The 21,422-nt window shown below is 35.7% G+C and overlaps 1 protein-coding gene across 4 annotated transcripts in view; it reads right to left on the reverse strand.

Moving 5' to 3' along the window:
- Positions 1-486: 486 nt before the first annotated feature.
- The window catches only part of DIAPH2 (diaphanous related formin 2), a 211,122-nt gene continuing 190,186 nt past the window's right edge, over positions 487-21,422 (reverse strand). For 3 of the 4 annotated variants that reach the window (XM_065643073.1, XM_065643071.1, XM_065643074.1), the window contains one exon: positions 487-5,302. In XM_065643073.1, coding sequence (XP_065499145.1) covers positions 5,238-5,302 — 65 coding nt within the window. In that variant the 3' untranslated portion in view covers positions 487-5,237. The remainder of the gene's footprint in view (positions 5,303-21,422) is intronic. The other variant, XM_065643072.1, reaches the window with a different exon arrangement.

Genomic DNA, 21,422 nt, shown 5'->3' on the forward strand with positions numbered 1-21,422 from the left:
GGATGCCCAGAGCCTGGAGGAGCATCACGGGTCAGCAGGAGAGCACCTGAAGAGCAGCACAAAGGGATTCCAGCCCCTCCAGCCAGTAACTTGGCTTCATCGGGAAAGCAACTGAAACACCTCTGTGCGAACGCATGCAGCGTGGGGAAGAAGCAAGAGGAATTAGAGATGGGCACATGCCTGTGGGGCTGGGAATTACTGTCACACTGTTGTGCAGTTCAGTCTGTTATGGTGACATCATTAAGTTGTTTACGGTGCAATATACAGGTCTGAAGCTAAAAGTCTGTCAAGTTTCTATTCCATTAAGACCATTTTGTGACCGAGTGAATTAAAGAATTTTGAAAATACCAATGATAGCTGTCTGACTTAAACTGGAATCCAGCCCTTAAAATAAATATGGACCCATGTAATTTGTTTAGTGATTCCCTTTTATTGTTATTTTTGTAAAAATAAAATGGTATCACCATGATTTAATTTTTTTATTATATACTTTTTTTTGATTGTTTAGTTTTTAAAGTGCTCCCTCGAATGGAAAAGGCATGTTTTTTCCCCAAATTCAAGTCAAATATACTTGACACCTTAGAGAAAGAAAAGCAGAGATCCATAAAATGTCAGTAAGCTAAAATGGGAAATAATTTCAGTGTGATAATTTCATATAACATAAACAGATTCTAATGTGATGGTAACTCAATACGTAATAATCAGGATAAACAAGTAAAACATTGGCGCACCTAGCAAATTCATGTTATGTATATCTTTATTACAGTTTTCAGAATACATGGATTAACAATGGCCAGGCTGTGATTTCGTCAAATTCCTATTTTAAACATTTATTACAAACACAAAGCTGTTTAAAAATAGAAATGCATGAGTTTTGTCACTTTTTTTTTTTGGCATCAGGAGTCGTATGACTTCCAAAAGGGAAACCAAATGGTGCATGACAGCAGACTGACTAAACTGTAATAGGTTATTGTTCACATTCTGTGGCATATGTATCACCTCAAACAGTGCTAAAGGAAGCACTACAAGAACAAATCTTTCTCCTTTAACATTCTTCTAATGACATCAGTGGGTGCTGAGCGACAGCTTGCAGGACTGCAGAATTCACAGGCTTACACGACTCCCTTTCTTGTGCACAAAAACAATATGTGATCTGAAATAGAGACACCTGAAGCTGAGGCTTTTGGCTTTATTTGCTTTGACTTATTTACTTATTTACATTTTATGTGCATGCGTGGGCATGTGTGTAGCCACTGCAGAAAAGGAGATGTAGAGGTTTCTTACAATACTTATTTTAAAATGAATAACTTGCAAATACAGTATGGCACATAAGAGGTGGGCTGTACATTGCTTTATCACTTAGCATTTGTTATGCCTGACCTCTCAGCAATTTCAATGCAAACATCAAAGTATAATTCAGCCAAGCCTTTGTTTAATGGCTAAGAAGCAATTTACATATATAGGTAAGTTTGCTCCCACATAACTATTACCAGCTTTAAATATTTACTAGCTATATCATTCTCACTACAGGAAGTACTAAATTCACCCATCAAAGCAGGATTTGCCTGAGGGATGCAAAAGCCGAATGATGCAAAATTTTCTTAATGAAAGCTATAGGAGAATTTCCAGAGCCAAACCTAAAACTCAGCCAGATTGTCATAGTTTTGCAAACCATTTGTCTGTTATGGGATGAATTTAAAGTAGGTCACTGATGAATTGTGGTTTGGATAGAAACCATGCAAACGTTGTTTTTTTACAGCATTTGTCTGAGGTAGTACATATACCACACACAAAAATGCAAAAATATATGGATATTCATAACTATTTGCATATTACTGAAGGGAACTATACGAATGCCTGCATTTTTAACTGAATTTTCAAGAAATAACACAATCTTAGATAACATTTTTCATATTGACCACGGTTCTCTAAAACCAGAACAATTTCTGTAATAGTATTTCTGGGAGTACTTCCTGAAGCTGTTAGTCAATGCCCTCTGAAGCACTAATTTTGTTTTGGCTTTAGCATCAGTTCATAATATGATTAGTACTTAAACCAAACATCACTTACGTGCTGGGAAAGGATATCGAATCACAAACAAACATACATGACAATCTGTGTTGCACTTTTTTTTTTCTCAGTGAATTGCATAAAACTTCGGCAAAAAATGTCTAGTGTCTTTACACTTCTGATCTGTACAGCCAGTAGCTAAGCAACAGAGATGTATATTTGTATATGACATAAACATTTCATTCCCCTGTCAATTGCAAATTTAGTTCAATTCATTGCAAAGGTAAGATTATCTTCCTCTTAAATAAACTAAGAAATGTAAACAGTGTAACATCATAAAAAAAAAATCTCTTCAGTACTTGTAATTGATAAAATGTGAATGCAAACAGATGTGCTGGTATATTGTTAACGTCATGTCTCAGAGGACATATAGTGAAACATAATTAGCAAGAAATTTATGGATGAACCCTCCAGCAATTTTCTTCCTGGGATTACTTGAATACAAATATAATTTAACTGATATATTTCATTTTTAAAAATTAGAAAATAAGGCAAGTGCATTTCTGAAAAAGGTGCTACTCCTCTACACTTCTAGATAAACATGTGACACTTCTGAAAATTAGATCAATAATAAAAACATTAAAAATATCTGCAATTTAATATAGACTGAAAAACTATCAAAAGACAAAGTGACCAGCATCAATTTCAGAAAATATTTCAGACTTCATAAATACGAGCACCCTATATTTACATAAATTATCTTCTAAACTAGTTTTCCTTTGAAAGACACTTTTTTTCTAACAGATATGTCCATTAAATTACATAAATGTTTCAAATATGAAAAAAAAAAGTAGTAAAAAAGAAGCATCAGATGATGTTGTTATTTTGGATTTGCCTTTTTTCCCCACCCCCCCCTCTAAGATTTGGTTCTTGAAAATCTGTAGTCAGCTTTCATGGAGCTTTAAAAAAATATAACCCATGCAAATGAAAAACTCGTGCACTAATAATTACTGCTACAATATAAAGATTCCATTGTGAGCTTTTGAATTTTCCTATATAAAGATTATACCAATACTTGTAAATCCCAGCAAAATGATCATTTTAAAATTTGAGTTCTAATACGCTGTTGATTATAGTACAAATTTAAATAGACATTATGAACTTTATCCTTTTAAACTGGGTCTGTACATGAAGCACACTTCTATAACTGTAAATCTATTAGTTCCATTTTAAAAAGTTATGCTTCAATATAAGGTTGATGATGACCTTGCATGAAACAGAATATAATTCTTTGTATCTCTTACTAATAAACAGGGAGACGGAATCCTGTTCCATGCATCATTTTTTCCTGAAGTACCATAAAACTCTTCAGTTTGATAATAAAACCACAAAGAACCCCAAAGAGTTTAGGAAGATTATTAGTTGACAGCACACATTTCACTAGGCTTCAGTCGTATTCCTATGTTTAGAGATATAGCAATGGGCAAAACCCGTTTCCTTTGAAGACAACTGAAAAAAAAAAAAATTCTATACTAGATTGAAAAGGAGCTGTATCTTTTCTTACAATAATTCGATAGCGTTTACTGTAGTTTGAAATGGTGAGAATTTATCTCAAACTAGTCAGATAGTCTTAAGAGCATCTTACCAGAGAAGCAAAAAGAATGTACTACTGTACAGAGATGCTTGGCTGCAGCAGGTGTGCAAAGTTACACTGCCCCACTATCAAATGCTCCTCCAGAGCTGGCAGTTTGTGCACAGAAAGCAATGTGACACCTCACCTTCCAAATATTCTTTATATAACTTTTAAAAAGTTACCCATAAACCAGGCAATAAAAGTATTCATAATAATCCACCAATCAGTGAAAAGCAATAATAATTTGAGAACAAGTGCCATCTACTACATTGTATCCCGTTTATTTAAGTATCATAGCTGAGCAACCTACGAGTAGTTCCACTGGAACTCCTGCTTAAAATCCTCCATCCCATCCAGATAAGCAATGAACCTTTAGTAAAAAGGATGGTGAAGACTGACCTGAATACCAAACAGACTGTACATTCAACTAGAGTCTGGGGAGAAAAGGGAACCATCGTTTCCCCTCGAGTGGCAGAACATCCACAGTGTCAGCGACTGACCTGACTGCTCACCTGAGGTACCGCAGTGCCGGGGCCTGGACACAGAGGAGAACGGGAGGAGCTGCCCGAAAAAAATCACACTGCTGCAATCACTGATCACTGCTATGTAGTGCTCCAGGTAGAAAACTTGCCCTTAGCTGCTAAATCCTCAGCACTAAAACTCACCAGTAGAGATCCTGCTACATATTTTACCTGAGACACAGAGGAAAAACTCAGAGGCAGTTCTGAATAATTTCATAATGTAGCTTGTCTCTAAAAACCTACACAAAGGTATTTTTAGCGTAATTAAAATAGGACAATCATATTTTTCCCCAAATATATTTATAAAGAATATATAAATGCATAATTAGAAAAAATCCCTCTTTAGATACAATTTAAAACATATTCTGCCCTTGATATCATTTAATTTTAGTAAAATCCTATGCTCTGTTTTATTTAACTTTTTTTAGCAGTGATAAGTAACTATACATCATCATATCACGAAAAGTGTAGATATGTGGTATAACCTACTTGCAGTCAAAATAGCTGAGTCCACCAGGCTTTACATTGAGATAAGATTTTCAGCAACCTGACTTGGGCTGTGTGTTGCTTTTTTATGGCTACAAAAAAGATTCTGATAATGTAGACCAGCTTATCTCTGAATTTATTAACATATAATTTTATTATTTTTTCCTTTCATGTCCAAATCAGAACTTCAAATAGAATCCACAGCTGTATTCTTTCAACAAATTTGTATTTTCTTACCCATATAAAACATAATCTAGAAATCCCCAACTCTTTTCATGTAAGTTGCCAGCTTTAAAAAGAAAAAACAGGTGGGAAAAAAAAAAAAAAAGAACACAATAAAATAAGATATATATCCTGCTGTTTAACACTGTTTACAGATCTTGGTAGCTGGGGTTATAAGATACAGTATGTGGATTTTTTGTTTTTTAGCAATAGCTTTTAAAATACATACTATTTATACATCTTCTCTTTTAATCAATACCAGTATTCCTTTATGATCATTGCCAATTCATATGACACACTCTTTTCAAAGTATATCCATTTAATTGTTAATAAAACAATTCACTAATTCTTTGGCATCAGAAGAATCATACAGCTGCAATTGTTCCACTGTGGCGAGAACGAGACCTTTCCAAAGTTACTCGTCTGTTATCTGTAACACAAAAAGAGGAAAAAACAAATCACCGTAAGATTTGAAACACGGATAATGCAATGTCAAGAGGTTTTCAAACAGCGCTGAAAATAATTTCAAATGATATGTAAATAAGTAACTAGGAGACAGGATCAGAGAAGTTTCACACTGCAGCTGCCAGACCGAGTTCAAGAGTTCTGCAATCAGCAATAAATTACTTTCTTGATCAGAGAAGCTGGGTGACAAAAACATTAGGAGAATCCTGAAACACAATCCCCTTGGAAACAGCACAAAATAATCAAAATTCTGGGCAAAATCTTACTTCATAAACAATTTATGCACAGAAGATCTGGAAAAATACATTTCAAGTTTCATGCGAATGCACTGACCAGTGTGGTGGTGAAAAGCCTAGTAGATGTTACAAGTATAAAAGTGTTAACATTGTTCACTATAATTTGGTACAGAGTCAAAACTAGAACAGTTAAATCATCCCCTTCCTAAGCATTTCCTGATTGTGCAATGTGAACAACTTTTAGTATAAAATATTACACAGTAATTATTGCAATGAATAATAAACATGTCTCTATCACAGGAAAACAATCATGAAGTACCAGCCAGTTTCCTAAATGCCTTTAAAATAAAATTTTTAAGTGATGAATATACGCATTCACACATACAAAAGAGGCAGAAAACTAACCTGCACTTAGTTTTCTGGAGGTTTTGATCTTTCTTTTTTTAAAATATGGTCCTGCTATTTTGTTGTTGGGTTTTTTGGCTTTTTTTTTTTAATGACTGCTTTGGACCTGGTCTCTTCTGTTCTCTCATGTCATATTCAGGTTGCTGCTCTTTGTTTGCATCACTACAGTATCTACACTGCTGCAGCATCAGGGTGTCTCAGTCTACGGCTGGAACTCCTACGTAGTACTGGAGAACTTTAAAACAACAGCCATTTCAGAAGCAAGAAGTCTGACAGACAAACTGCAGGCAAGCAGTCTTTTTCAGCTTTTTTCCAAATGAGCCGTTTTAGCTCTATCTGTTTCCCCAGTATAGCAGACTATAACAGCACATGTTACCGGTACTGCTGGGACAGAGTCCTTAACTTGGGTCAAGGCAGAAGGTTCAAGCATAAAGCATGAGACCTCAACACGTCTGAAGGTAGAAATATATTCTTTGGAAAAGCTACTAACTGAATCACTGCGTTCCAGAGACCAGTGAAAAGGTTGGAACAAAGACCAATATGGGGTCTCATCAATGTATTATATATAAATATCTAAAGGGAGGGTGCAAAGTCACTGCAGCCGGGCTCTTCTCATCGGTGCCCGGTTAGAGGACCTGACACAACTGGCACAAACTGCCTGGGAGGTTGTGGAGTCTCCATCCTCAGAGATATTCAAAACCTGTCTAGACACAGCCCAGGGCAATCAGCTCCAGGTGGCCCCGCTTGAGCAGAGGGGGTGCACAAGATGCCCGGAGGTCTCTTCCAACCTCAATCATTTTGTGATTCTCTTCTAAGCTAACAAAGCCAGAAATAGTTCAAGCTCATCAAATAAGGGTCTGGAGAAGACAAAGAAAGTCACCTCTGGGATCTGTTTCTGGTCAGAGAAGACAGGATGCCTGTGGAGACTGCATAGACTCTACAAAATCAACCTTCCTTTTCCCTGTTCAATGAAAGTGTCTCCAATGCTATAGGGAATGAATGGCTCCTTTAGCAAGATTATTAGTTCTTTTTATAGTTCTGCCTTGCCTCCTTTTCCTAATGAATCTATCCATGCATAAAGTATTCAAATTACCCTAAGTCAATCTGTTTTGCATGGGAATAAATCTCTACATGAGTTGCAGTGTCACAAGGCACTGAAAATTAAAGCACAAAAATGTTGTCTAAAACCCAAGGAGAAGAGTTGTCAACTCAAACGTGCTGCTGTTCCTCTTTAACAGCGAATAGTAAAGCATCTAGTGATAGCTGCTCTCAGTGAGGAGAAGTACCTTCACCAATAGACTTCTTGATATAATTTCAAGATGTCTACTGTTCAAGTTAAAAATAGATTAAGAGCTTAATTGACCTTTTCTTGTAGCTGTGAAAGGTAGAGCAACGAAGGATTAAAATGGAAAACAATGCACATTTTTATATCATAAAATAATCTTCGTCTTTTAGCTAGCTGGATCAAATTTATATGAAGTAAAAATACAATTAAATATGAGAAATCAAATCTGTAGTTCCTTTTTAGGAAAATACTGGGATGTAATTTTGACCATGCGAACTTTACACCTCCACTGGAAGAAATATATGGACTTTGTTATAATAGTAATTACTTGCTCAAGTCTTCTTCCACTCAATATAGTACTAAGACAGGAATAAGTAATATCTACAACATAAAAGACATTTGAAGAGGCGCTTTTGATACATACACATCATTCACCACATAATATGAATCTACTGATGTAAAAAAACAAGCAAAACCACAATAAGCTTAGTGTATAAGTACAATAAATAACATGCCACAAAGTCAACAACAACGACAAAAATCTAAACTGGTATTTTTAGACAATGTATTTTAATTTTATGGAATTCGACAACTTCACCCTTAAGACATTTTCCCTTATGCTTTACATGTATAAAGCATTAGAAAGTATAATCAATTAAAAACACATTGGTAGGGGAGAGGAAAATATTTCTGCAAAAAATATACTCTGCAAAATGTATTTTTCATTTTCTTAATGCTCCTTCATTAGTTCTGTTATTAAAATAGAAGTCTCAATATCTGCAACAGATTTATTAACTTAGCAGCTTGTTATCAACATAAAACTCAGTTATATTAGGGGAAAAATAAATTATATTTTGCAGAACTGCATTACTAAGATTAAGTGACTTTTCCATTTCACTTTCCTCTTATCCACTCTTCCAGGTAGTAACTTTGTGCTCTCCTAATTATAAACCTTAGTTTTTATGAGCAATCAATGGTAGCAATAATATAGATGTTGTGCTATTGAACAGACTAGTCATGAGACTGAGATATCTGATAATAGAAAAAGACAGAGTCTACAAAAACATACCTGAAAGGTACCTGATTATAATTTGTATTATCCTGTAACAACCACAAAAAAAAGTTTTATTTTGACATGTCTTACATTGAAATTGTAAATGTATTAGAAACTGCTACCTTGGGCTCTGTACCTTAGTTGACTACCTCCCCAGGATTAATTTTTTTTCCAGTGAGTTAAAGCATTAAGAGTGTTTCTTTGTGCCTTAGTTACAGCAGACAAATCAAACACTAGACTGATTTTGAAAACGTATTTCCATGAAGACTTTCCTAGAGCGCTCATCAGGAGACCATCTAAATTCCTCCCAAATATAAATAACTGCAGCACCCCTAGATTAGCATAAAAAGACCCAACAACAAAACCACCAAACCACGCAAAACCAACAACCAAACATGACTAGTGCAGATACCTACTTTTTGCCCTTTTTTAAAAACAAAAGGATCAAACATAAATCTATATGCAGAAGACAAAGCATCTAAACATTGTAGGAATGTGGGCTAAAAAAAACACTAGGGGTTTCAGGAATGAGCACTACCAGAACTACCTGGCCTTCTTCGAAGACAGTGGTCACAAGACCTTCATACCTGAACACCATGCATTTTAAATGTCTTCGTTAATAGACGCTATGTTAATCACATTAATAAGAGCTTAAAACAGCGCCAAAATGTTGAATTTGGAAGATGAGTAGCGTACGGCACTGCGTGCTCAGCTAGCGAATGTTGTGCTGGAGCATGGCCCCAGTGAGAAGAGCTCTGAAATGAATTTCTTTTTTTCTTTTTCCCTCCGGACTAACCACCTCAAGGTGAAAGAATTAACCTTCCCACAGCTGACAAGAAAAAAAGGTGTTTAATGCTCAGAGAAGGAAGTTACCAGCTTGAGTAGACTTGGAAATGGCTATATGAAGGTAGAACACTCAGCAATGAATAAAATATTTAAAATTTCATGGTTTTGAAATAATGCAAAAGATGGAGAAATGCATGCTGTAAGGAAATTTGTATGGCCTATACCTTTGGGAATCAATTAAAGCATTTACATAAAATATTCATCTATTCATTCATGTAAAATTTTGTTCACTAAGAAATCCTACTGAAGCACATCTTGTTTTCATGAGCAACCCAAGGGAAAATACTCATACAGTCCCAGGTACTTCAGCACGCACCACAAACATATATAACATGGAAAACAATCAGAAAAGCAAGAGAATTTCCTATTAGCATGAAAAGATTACACAAAAAATGAGTAAGCTGGTCATTTAATAATGTTTTAAATGGAGAAACTGCACAAGCGATGCAAGGAGCAAACACTACCTCTGTGATATTGATGACATCAACATTTCTCCTTTAGAAAAGGTGGAAATCTGAATTGCACTTTACAAGTGTTATTTTTTTTTTTCTGACAGAGATAAATAGTGTCATGGATTAAAATGGGACAAGCTAGAATAAATGTAAACCACCTCATAGCTTGGGTAGCATACAGTTTCCTCATTGAGCCATCTATGCACAGGGAAAACTGAAGCCAAGTTACGTCATTTATGTAACAGCGTATTATCAATTGCTTTAAACAGCAACTCATGACAAGAATTAACTTCATTATTTTTCTTTATTGACTGCCTGCACCTTCATCAGCTTAGCTTACCAACAATCAAAGGTAAATCTTTTTGGAAATTGGAATTGATAGAACGTAAGACAGAAGCAGAACTGGTACAGAGTAGGACAGCAGGGAAGCCCATCAATCTCCAGCACCTCTTTAACAGCTACAGCTGAACACACTGTTCTCTATGTTGCCTGGCCTGTACCTGTGACATTATTAGAGAATACCGACTGAGAAATAAGCTACTCAAGGAAATTAAGAGCTTCAAGACTGTTGTGGGTGTCTAGAAGAAAATCCTTTCGAGAAACAGCACCTTGGGAGAAAATGGCTCTCCTGACCTCAATTCTGTTAAGATTCAGTCCATCTCTGGGAGATTTGATTTCAAATTGAGCTTTCAAAATGTGTGGCCTACGTAAAAAAAATAGCAAGGAGGTAAAAATCAGTTATGAGAGAAATGCAACCAAAATAGCACCTCAGAAAGCACTCTCTGAAATAGGCAGCACTTTCCAAAAGTGCATTATTGCAAATAGATGAAACAAGCAAATAAAACAGTTTTCTAACTGGGTTAGGGGAAACTGTACAGTTATATGTTTTCCTTTAATCTTTTGGTGTTTTAAACACTCATTTCAAGCTCAACAGGCACTCTACACATGCCTGGCAAAATCTGAACCAGACCCTATATAACCATCACACTGTGACATTTTACATTCCTTTGGATTTGATATTTTTGTAATCAAAAATGAGAAAAGATCAAGTGATATGACATCCCTGTTCTCAGCTCAGAATCTCAAATTCTTGACAATCGAACTTAAATGACAGCCACAATGGTTATTTTAGCACCAATTTCACAGAAAACATTGAGATTTCAAGCAAACCTTGTCACTGTGAAGGTCAAATTCTATACAGTCTGTTTTATTTTAGTTTAGGTCCAATCCCAGACTTTTTGTGAAAGCTGAGTGATAACCTGAGCATATACACAGTATATATTGTTATGATGGAGAAAAAGAAACTTAACCTGAGGCCAAAGAAATAGCAGGTGTTTTTCTTGGTGTGTGGGATTTTTGTTTGTGGTTTTTTGTTTGTTTATTTTTTAAGCCCTCAAAACCAGATAGCACATATAAAGAGCCCAAACACGTTAATTAGAAAGGCATCATGTGCTGATCTTTTAATATTTTTAAAATTATGTTATTGACCTGGTTAGTGGGATGTTTACCAATATACTGACATGTAAGAAATGGTGTTGAAGAATAAGAAAATGTTTTAGAATAAGGAAGAAGGGAAAAAAAAAAAAAAAAGGGTCTGCATAGCTATTAAGAAGATTTCTAGGATAGGAACAAAAAGCATTCAAGAGAATTGTCATAGACTTAAAAGGACGTCTCTCAAGACTATATGGTTCCTCCTCAGAAAAAAGTAGAAACATACATATCTCCTGCGCTATCTGCAAAAGTCACAAGTGCAAATATTTTCAGCATAACATAATAAGCCTTCAGGTAAGATAGATTTGCATGTAGATATGTACTCCGTTTCAAAATATTTGCATCAAAAGTGTTAGTCACTTAGATAACCCACAGTACCTTCATTTTAAGAAGGTTCCTGGACCAGCCTACATGCACAATACCTCACTGACAAGGTATGCAGATGTCTGGAATCTTTTTAACTTGCTAAATAAAAGCTGTTAATATCCAAAAGCACGGTAGTACAGAGCCAGGTCCGAAAAATGGAGAACTAAAGTAGTTAAGTCCTGACACAAAGGGGTTTCACTCAGATTAAAAGGGAACAAAGACGTGTCTAATCTTCCTGCTGTCACTCAGACCCAGCTTGCTGGGCACCGTTAATTGTAGCCTTTGAGTTGTATGAAAATGCAGAACATCAGTAGAAAAACTATTTATGTTCTATGTGTTATACAAAAAATGCTTTAAAAATGAACAATGTGAGAAGTTTAAATGTTAAATGACATGTGTGACGACACAACCAGCTCAGTGCAATCCAACTGTGACCACAGTCAATGGGAACACACTAAAAGAAGAAAATCTAATAAATTTAAGTATTTATAGAATAAAAATGAATTTATAAACCCTATTTTCCAGTGATCTGCTTAAAATAAAATTTACTATTGCTTATTCCAGGACTTAAAGATAAAAAAAAAAGCAGCAAAATCAACAAACAAAAAACCAAAACACAAACGCCCCCCCAAAAACCTCCAAAACCAAACCAACAAAACCTGAATTGTCCCAGTGAGTTAAGATTCCTCAAACTTTTAAATGATCTATTTAATATTTTAATTTGACTTTGCTTTCTTTGTTAATAGTATCACTTGGGATATGCATTGAAATCTCTTCCACAAGAGTTGCAATGGAAAAGCCTTAGTTTGAGACACTTGCCTGCCTCAGGGGTTACAAGACAAATCAATCTATTTTTCTCCTTTCCTCCAAGAGTAATTGGCCTTTAAAATTTCAGAGGAAAATAGGCCTTCATGTCAGTACAATGCAGACGCATATACAGCCATTTTCCATTTCTTTTTCAGTTTGAATTCTCAGCTGAGAACTAAACTTATAAAGGTGGGAAAATGAAAAGATGAAGAGGAACGATTGCATCAGTTCAAATCCTCTCCAATAACCACCAGTGCTGTGACCAGCATTTGAGTCTGGAATTCACTGAAACCTGCTATGAATAGCTGTCATTTCCCTAGTCGGTATTTTTTTATTCTTGTTTGTGGTAAAATTTACTTGAATTTTTGTGACAGTCTGTGCCACTGACATTCAATGGAGATTTGTCACAGAATTTAATTAAACTGAGAAGTTATAATTATGGTTTCATTTGCTAATCTCACCACAAAAAATGCTGATTTTTACCTTATGAAATTGCGTTTTTCGAGGAGCAACGGCTATGAGTATCTCTGCAATCCTTACTCTGTGCTACACACACCACCACTTATAAACTCAGTTTCAGACTTTGAACACTGTTAAATTGTGTACAGTAAATCCTAAGCTGGCTAATAAATTGTTTCAAAGCAGTGAAACTCAGATGATAGCCTTCATATTTTTCCTGATTGCTATTAAATGTGATTTGTAAGGCATTACTCCTATCATACCTCTAGTATGAAATTCTCATGCGAACATATTTTTCAGTGCATAAAGATGAGTAATCAGCTAAACTACTACTGATACACAAAACCAACAATGACAACAACAAAGTCAAAAAAAGTCAAAACAACTTGGTCTTTTTAAAAACAGCACTAAAATTCCCTTGAAACAGAGTATTGAAAGTGTACCACTAAACCTTTAATATGAACTTGCTCGCTGGGACTGTGTATACAGGTGTAAAGCAATTATTAGATTTGATATCTGGGTGAACTCGGGTTCCCATTAGAGCTTGAACGCTTCAGTGACCCATTTTCCTTCCAATGCTCCCAGACCTGATCAACTTAATTATTCTGACTAGTGAAACATTTAAGACATGAACATATGATTTGTTTTAAACTAAATGAGACGACTGAAAGTACCTCATTAAATAACACACACAAAAAAAGAACAAGATGCGTGGTGTGATGTGATGTGTCAAATCCTGGAAGAAGGTCAGGTCTAAGTAACAGTAGTAAAGAAACAAAGAGAGACCCACTGCAATAAAACAACGTATATTCAGATATTTCCCCTTGAACTTCTAATTTGTAACCTTTATTGCAACTCATGTACAGTGCAAAAGATATGTCTCTTGAATCAGAAGGGTGAAACAAATCTCAGAGAGTAAATAAACTAGGCATGCTTCAGTAAGGAAAAAACCCAAACCTCAAAACACAGAAAATGTCTCTTCCCTTTCATGACTACACACACACTTAGCAGTTCTCCAAAAGTAAAATTAGATCCTCTAATAAAACCCCTTCCATGTTGGAGAGGACAGATTTGCTGATGTAAAAGCTGTGTTTACTTATTTCAATTGCACCTACTATTTTACTGTTAAGGAAAAGTGTGTAATATTGAAAAAAATATGTATCCGCATTCTGAACAGATTTGGTCTGATGTTAATAAACCGTACTCTTCGTAAATAATGTAATTTAAAACGGCTTCCAAAATGTTCTATTCCCAGCTCCCCTATTAACACTACTGCTCTTACAATGTGTATTTGCTTTGAAAGTCAGTTGACTGTAAGGTTATGAACAGGACAAAGAAATAAAGACAGTAATAGGTTCTGAACTTCAAGTACACAAGCAGCCATAAAGTTAGCATCTTCTCATCGGAATGCATTTGTCCTTAAACAGAATCAAACTGACATCAAAGTGGTCCCCTTGCCCCTTGCCTCCTTTCACTAATGATATGTAATGGCTGCTGAGCCTGCAATAAACGTGTTTATGTCCAGCTAGATTGCCATCATTTTACAATCTAATCTGATAGTTTTAAGAAAGAAGAAAGTCACGAGAGACCAGCACCAGCTTGTGCTGAAGGCATTTCTTGACATCAGCCTTCACTTCGCACTTCAAATGGAAGTATTCGATTTGACAAAACATAGAGAAAGTCAAGAGAGAAGGCTCTTCACCTCTTCTCCAAAACTGCCTGATAGAAGTCAACACCAATTCCTTTACAAAGTTACAATCAAAACCTACCAGATGAAAGTCAAAGGCGAAGCTTTCTAGCTATTTCTTACAATATTTTATTAAAAAGCGGCATAGGAACGTGCTTGCCTCGGTAAGATCACCCCACTCCACTGCTCAGTTTTATCCCTTAGTTTAAATACTGGAAGTTACATCTCCCATGCACAGATGTTTTGTTCCTTGCATAGAACATGAAAGTGATGAATTCAAAGACAGGGGAAAAGGAGAAAGCTCTCTTTTCCATACAGGAATCTATTTCAGAACAGGAGTTAGATAACACTCCTGAAAAGCATGTATTTTCTGCTGTTTCCTGTAAACTGGCTACCGTAGTTTTTCCTCCACATCCCAACAATTGACAGCCCTTGTCAAAAGCAAACAATTTTCCCTGTAGCCTGCAGAAGTCTGGCTCTTGTATTTTTTATGCATCAGAAACAAATTCTCTTTATATATATGAAAAAGCCACTCTGCAATAACTTGTCGTCTACATGTAAAATGAAATATTTTAAATAATACAATAAAGGCAGACCATCTATAATTATTTTTTGATTAAATAAAATATCAGCATTTTTTATTCATGGATAGGTTAACATTTACAATTCAGCATTTTGCAATATTTAAATGGAATTGAATATGCTATGAGAAAACTTAAAACTACATCACTCTTATATGACCGGCTGGCACAGGCTGCAGTCTTCCATGCCCATCTGCACCTTCATCACATAACATGACAGAAAAACTCCTGTCTGAGCCTGGCAAGATGATTTCATCACTACCTGTTACTTCAACACACCCCAACTGAGAATAACTAGATACTGCATGCAACTTTTACTATAAATTAGCTGCAACGAAGGCATGTGCAGGTTATGTGAATGTGAAATGGTTGCTTATTAAAAGAATTCATATAAGAAAGTACTTTAGATTCTACGTGACAGACTCTGAGGTACAGTTTAATAATATTTAGGAACTTCGGAGTTCAATTTCTTTCTTGACTGAGCACAGACAACTCCCTTATGATTTAACCTGAGACCTCAGTGCTCACATAAGGCAGAATTTGACCCTTTATGTTCGCACAAAGAAAAAAAAGTATAGAAGCAGTTAAGGCTGTAAGAAAGCAAAAAGTTTTCATTAGAGAGCTCAACACAGTTTCTATTATTTTTACTACTTGTATCTGAGGAGTGTCATTTTCTAAGGCTTCTTGTTCTATTTCACTAACAACTCAGGCCAGTGGAAACCCAAAATCAACACCTGATCACTCCTTAATCCTGATCTATTTTGCTTGCAAAATCTGCCAGCGGATCCCTTCCCCATCAACATGGTTCTTTCTGACGTATAGCGAGGAGCTCAGAGGAATAAGGCAGGGGGAGCACATCATTACAGCACCACACCTGTGACTGGGATGGTTCCTAAGGACCTGCCGGTATTTGGGGACTGCCTTAGCAGCCCTTTTGCAAAAACTAACATGCCAACGATGTTTAGGTGTACTGTTACTGTCTGCTTTTTAAAAAGAGGTTTAAAAACTCTAGGGCAAAATATTCCTTCCAAATGAGTCTGACTACCTAAATTAATCCCCATTTAGGGGAAGAAAACAAACAAACAGAAAACCCCCAAGAAACCAAAAAACGAAGCACAAAAAAACCCAACCAACCAACAACAACCACACCCAAACCAAACAATAATATAAATGTGGACACAACTCCTTCCAGAAGCAAAATGCCGATATACGCATTATAACGTCTTTCTGAGGTGAAGCTTTTCTACCTTTCCCAGATGCATAATCACAAACCCCTCCTTTACTAAACAATGACCTACAACAGTGTTGATAGACTGTGTTATGCATTATGAGGGGGGCCCTAAAAAGTTGTTATAAACTATATTAGAAGCAAGACCAGGTCTGGCTTGACAGACACTAAAGAACACATCCCGTTTAGTAACAAGAATATGTAAGAAGTTTGCAATGCAAGTTCTAGAAGCTTTAAATAATAATTTCACTTGATTTTAAAGAAAAATTAACAATATAGAGCTAAAAAGAAGTTAAGCTATTCTAACTGACTGAGATTCCTTCAGTTCACTATTTCTACCAAGAATGCTCTTGAGGTCACCAATTAACAGGTGATACCTTCTTACAACTCACAAGTGTTGCACTCTTTGGACAAATGTCAAAAATTGAAAACTAATTGGCATCTTTCAACCTCTCAATACCAGAGGTATAAACTTTTAGGAAATTATCAAGCAATGTCAAGGTTCATGTTGATTGTCATTGTTTTTTCAGGTAGCGACAGATCTTAGTATTGCTTACAAATTTTTAAAAATATTTTGTTAAATGCTTGTATGCTGACTTTTAGTTGAAATTAACTTACACTACAATTCAAAGCTAGGTAACAGATGAACAAGTTAAATGAGAGGTATTTTTCCATGAGATGTTAACTATTATTTTGGTTCAAAAATAGCTATATCCAAATGCTAATGCCAACACTCATAATATGAATTAAAACATTTTTGCATACATGAATGCTAAGAAAGCAAAATTATAGTAATGTGCTGACTACACCAGAAAATGAGTCCTTCATAACTTCAGGCATGACCACCTTCTTTTAAATAACATACTCATCCAAAAAGTTTCTGGCAATAGTCTACAGCCTGTTCTCCTGGAGATCTTATTTAAACAGATTTCTCTCTGCCCCTTTTACCATTATACAAGTTTATCAGGTCGCCTAATCTTAATTAACACAGGACTGCTGTTGATGGACACCTACCTGGCTGCTGACTTCTGCCACGCAGTCTGGCTTCTCTAAGACTTTACTGCCCCTCTTGCTCTCTGAAGAACTCCAGCTATATTGTGTTGGAAAAATATACACTTCTGCAGTCGCACTAAGCAGTGAGAACTGCTGTTCTATGCTTTCAAGTCTCACTTGGTTCCTGCATTGTTCCTGAAAGTTAAACCCCTTCATATCAATTGTTCACAATCATCCTGTATTCTCTGACCTCATTGTCAGTTATTTCCTTAATACATTATCTATCAGTTATTCTTCCCTGACATACTAAACTTAAACTACGTTAAAATTCTCTTTAAGATAACACTGATACCATACTCCAACTTCTATACTGATAATGAGTTGCGTATTTAACTACGAACAGGAACTGAGAACTACTGAACAGATTTATTCAGGGCAGGAACAGAAAATCATCGATGCTTTCTCAACTGTTGCCCAAGCTAGATACCACAAATCCTAGGTAACAAAGACAACCATAAGGAACCCTGTCCTTCACCTTTTTGTTCAGCTAATAAACTCACTAGAGGCTTTTCTCATTTATTTATGTTTTTATCAGCAAGAATTTGTAGCACACCATATAACAGAGGACTGGTTAAATATGTTCCCCCACCTGATCACACTACAGGAGAACATACTTTCTTGGTTCCAGCAGTGATGAAGATAGAAAAAAAGAAAAAAGAAAAAAAAAAAAATAGTATCTCAAATGCTTTTCCTTACTCTCTGAGCAGGAGTGACAAGGTAAGCCCCATTGCTCTTCCTCCTTGCTTCAAGCTCCTCTCCCGTTTTCAGCCTTTTTCATCTCAGAATATACAACATAACTATTACACCAAAACTTTTTGGAGCCTTCCATCAATTTCCTCTCCACACTGAGCCCACTCTACCCATACATCTGGTTTTGCTTTAATTTGTAGGTGAATCAGCTTCATTTTTACCTGCTTTTCCCTCTAAGGATTTTCAGACCATGGTTACACAGCCTTGCTTCCAAAAATTTTGATTGGTATCCACAACATCAGGTAAGCATCGCACCATTCCCCTGCTACTCCATATCTTGAAAGAAAGAGACAGTCACTCAGTTCTTTTTATCTATCCCGATGCAGTGGCAAGAAAACAGCCCATAGCTCATACAATGTGTGTGAATGTAAAGCTTGAAGAAATATATTTATAGTCACTTGGGCTGGATGGAAAGCAGTAATGACACCTTATACAAAGATACTTAGGAAGGCTTTGGAATTTAAATTCTGCTCTTAGCCCTTTTCCAGACTGAAGCAACAGAAGGGAAGGGGAGGGCAAGGGTAGCTTGGCTGGGTATGAGGCAGCAGAAGAGGCAAGAACAGGTCACTGCTGAGACTGCAGAAAAATGAGCAAGTCATTCAGGGACAAACTTTGGCCTTAAGCATCTTCTGAACACACATGACTTGATTGCTAATAAGGATAAAGGTTGTTAGGTAATCTTCACTGTCACATGGAAGAGAATCCCATGTCTCCTCTTAGACGCCTTCTAGCCTTGAAAGTAATTTTCATGCCACAAAAGAAACATTATTTTTCTTTTCAGCTTTTTTTCCCTTTTAGAAATCTAGTTTACAGTACCACTCCAAAACTAGGTTTACCAAACAAACAAGCAAATTTTGAATTTAGGTGGAAGTAAAGAAAGTCAGGAGCCTCTGTCTGGGGTGGGAGAGAATAGAAACCTATACAGATTTTGCTGCCAGATAAAATGATTAGAAAAATACATCCTTAATGCCACTAAAATAACATTAATCCATCGGATTTTCTTTTTTTGCCCAAAGCTGGCAATGTCCTTTAGAATTACGTTTTGCTGTATGTAAACAGTTTTAACTACAAGCTCCTTCAATTTCATCTGAGGGAATAGTTTTTCATGCTTGAACTAGTTTCATCTTTACAAATAACGAAGTGTTAGCGTGTTAATGGTTTACACCTCTTTGCAACTCACTAGACACTGCAGCTTTTTAACCATCACCCACCTCTTCCTTGCATTTCCTTTTAATTTCTAAAGCCAAAGCAATTAAAATCACGAACAGCTTGTCCATTGTCCACCAAGAGCAGAGTGAATCAGATTTCAAACACACAATGCAAAGTGTGTTTTGTTGAATTAAACTTTTGATCCAAAGACACGTTCTCTTTTTTGTTTGTATTCTCTTTAACTAGATGTTCTAACACAGCATTTTCTACGAAACAGGACTGAGACTTTGCTGAACACGGATGATAATTCTTCTTGATATCCAAGTGCTTCTCTTGCGCTAGATACTCAAGGAAACGATGTAAACTTAAAGAACAAATGACACCTTTGAGGCTCTAAAACTACCTTATCACCTGTTTATGTTGAATGAAAAAATCAATTAGCAAACTTCTCGTATTTTCTAATGCAATATTTCAGTTAAAAATAGCATGAAAAACAATAGTAGACAAAAGAGAGCCTAAATTTCAGCTTAACAACCTGACTTGCAAGTTAGCTAGGCTTTGGATAGAGAAAGTCACCTCCACAGGTTTTTTTTTTTGGTAGGGATGAGCACCTTAAAAACCTTTTTTTTAATTCTGTGAAATTTACATCTGTGATTTCGGAATATCCTACTCTGAAGAAATGGGAAAGCAAAGCACAAATGAATAATTTTCAAAAGCTTTAATACACAATTTGTTGCAAAGATTTTTTTTCATTAGGTGTGCAAATCTTGCCACTTATATTCCAAAGGTACTACTGACTGCAGTTTATGGCAAATAATTATTTCATTAAACAGCATGCTTACAAAGGGCCAAAAAAATATCTGTTATACAGAAGGGGAAAAAAAAAAATTAATGAGGATGATAAATGCTCTGAAGTATGTGAAGTATTTTCACATGCCCTTTTAAAATTTTTGACAAGAATGTATTTAAATGCTCTTTGAACAACACAGATGCACAAACAGTAAAAAAGAGTCAGAGTGCTAACTGCAATTTGATATATTGTGTTTGTTTCAACTTAGAGTTCAAAACCAAGCCTTATGTACTTCAAGTCCAGCCCAGTGTGAAACAGCCATAATGTCTAGAGTGTCCAGGGGAAAGAATTAGTAAAATGTCACAATACCTTCAGGGCACAGTAGATCCTTAAGATAGGTAATGATTCAAGAGTTTAAACAGGAAAAGTACAGCAGGGTGCCTTGAAAAAAAAGCCACACCAGGCTGAAAGGTCTAGCAACTTAAGCTTAATGATGAGCAAACTGAAAGGTCACTCTGCATCGTGATCAGCGTATGTTCAGTTACAGCTGTTTGATGTGACTGATGCAACTGCTTTGCAGTCCAGCAAAAGAACTATGAAAGCCGTTCAAGTCACACAGTGCCTCTCTCTCAAAAAAAAAAACCCCCAACCATCCCCTTTTCTTCTCTGGTATCCCATACAGATGATTACAAGATTGTTCACAGAAGGGACCTTAAATAAAAATGCTTTATTTGCTTTGAAGTAAACATATATGTTTATGTATGTGTACATAAACACATTTTATCACTTAGAGAAACAATTAATTATTTCATTTAATATGCAAAGTCTCACTAGAAAAAATGATATAATAGTTAATCTAAATAGCTGATATCCAAGACATACGTAATGACTACATGTACAATGTCTGGAAACTCATAAGCTTTATAATAAACCAGTAAAAATTATCATCTATGTTACTGTTCGCATGTGGTCCTTTGACTATTGATCAACATATGAAAACAATTATGATTTTGAAGTTTAAAGACACTACAGGCAAATCACTTTCAAACTAGTTGTAAATTTTCTTTCTTCCTTAAAAACGCTCTCATAGTAGGGCATTTAAAATAAATCTTTGCCATATGAAATCTGAATTTAAAAAAGTACAGGTCTGAAAATGTTCTCAAAAAATCCTAAAAATAACATTAAAATGAAGTCCCAATAAGTTGACTAAATGAAGAACCAAAATCTTTTTCTTTAAAAAACACTGAAACGGACTAATGAACAATTTTCAATACTTTCTCCAAAACATTTTTGAAACGGATAAGTTAACTCTAGGTATCTTTAAAAAATCCAGCGTCAAATACAGAGTCAGTATTTAAGCACACTACTCGGCCCCGGATATTCTAGATCTAATCCTAGTAGTTTGGCCAGCGGTTAAGCTGTCTTTCCTTCTTTCACTCAGAAAAT

Source organism: Caloenas nicobarica, chromosome 12 (genome assembly GCF_036013445.1).
Source record: "Caloenas nicobarica isolate bCalNic1 chromosome 12, bCalNic1.hap1, whole genome shotgun sequence".
Classification (NCBI taxonomy): Eukaryota; Metazoa; Chordata; class Aves; order Columbiformes; family Columbidae; genus Caloenas; species Caloenas nicobarica.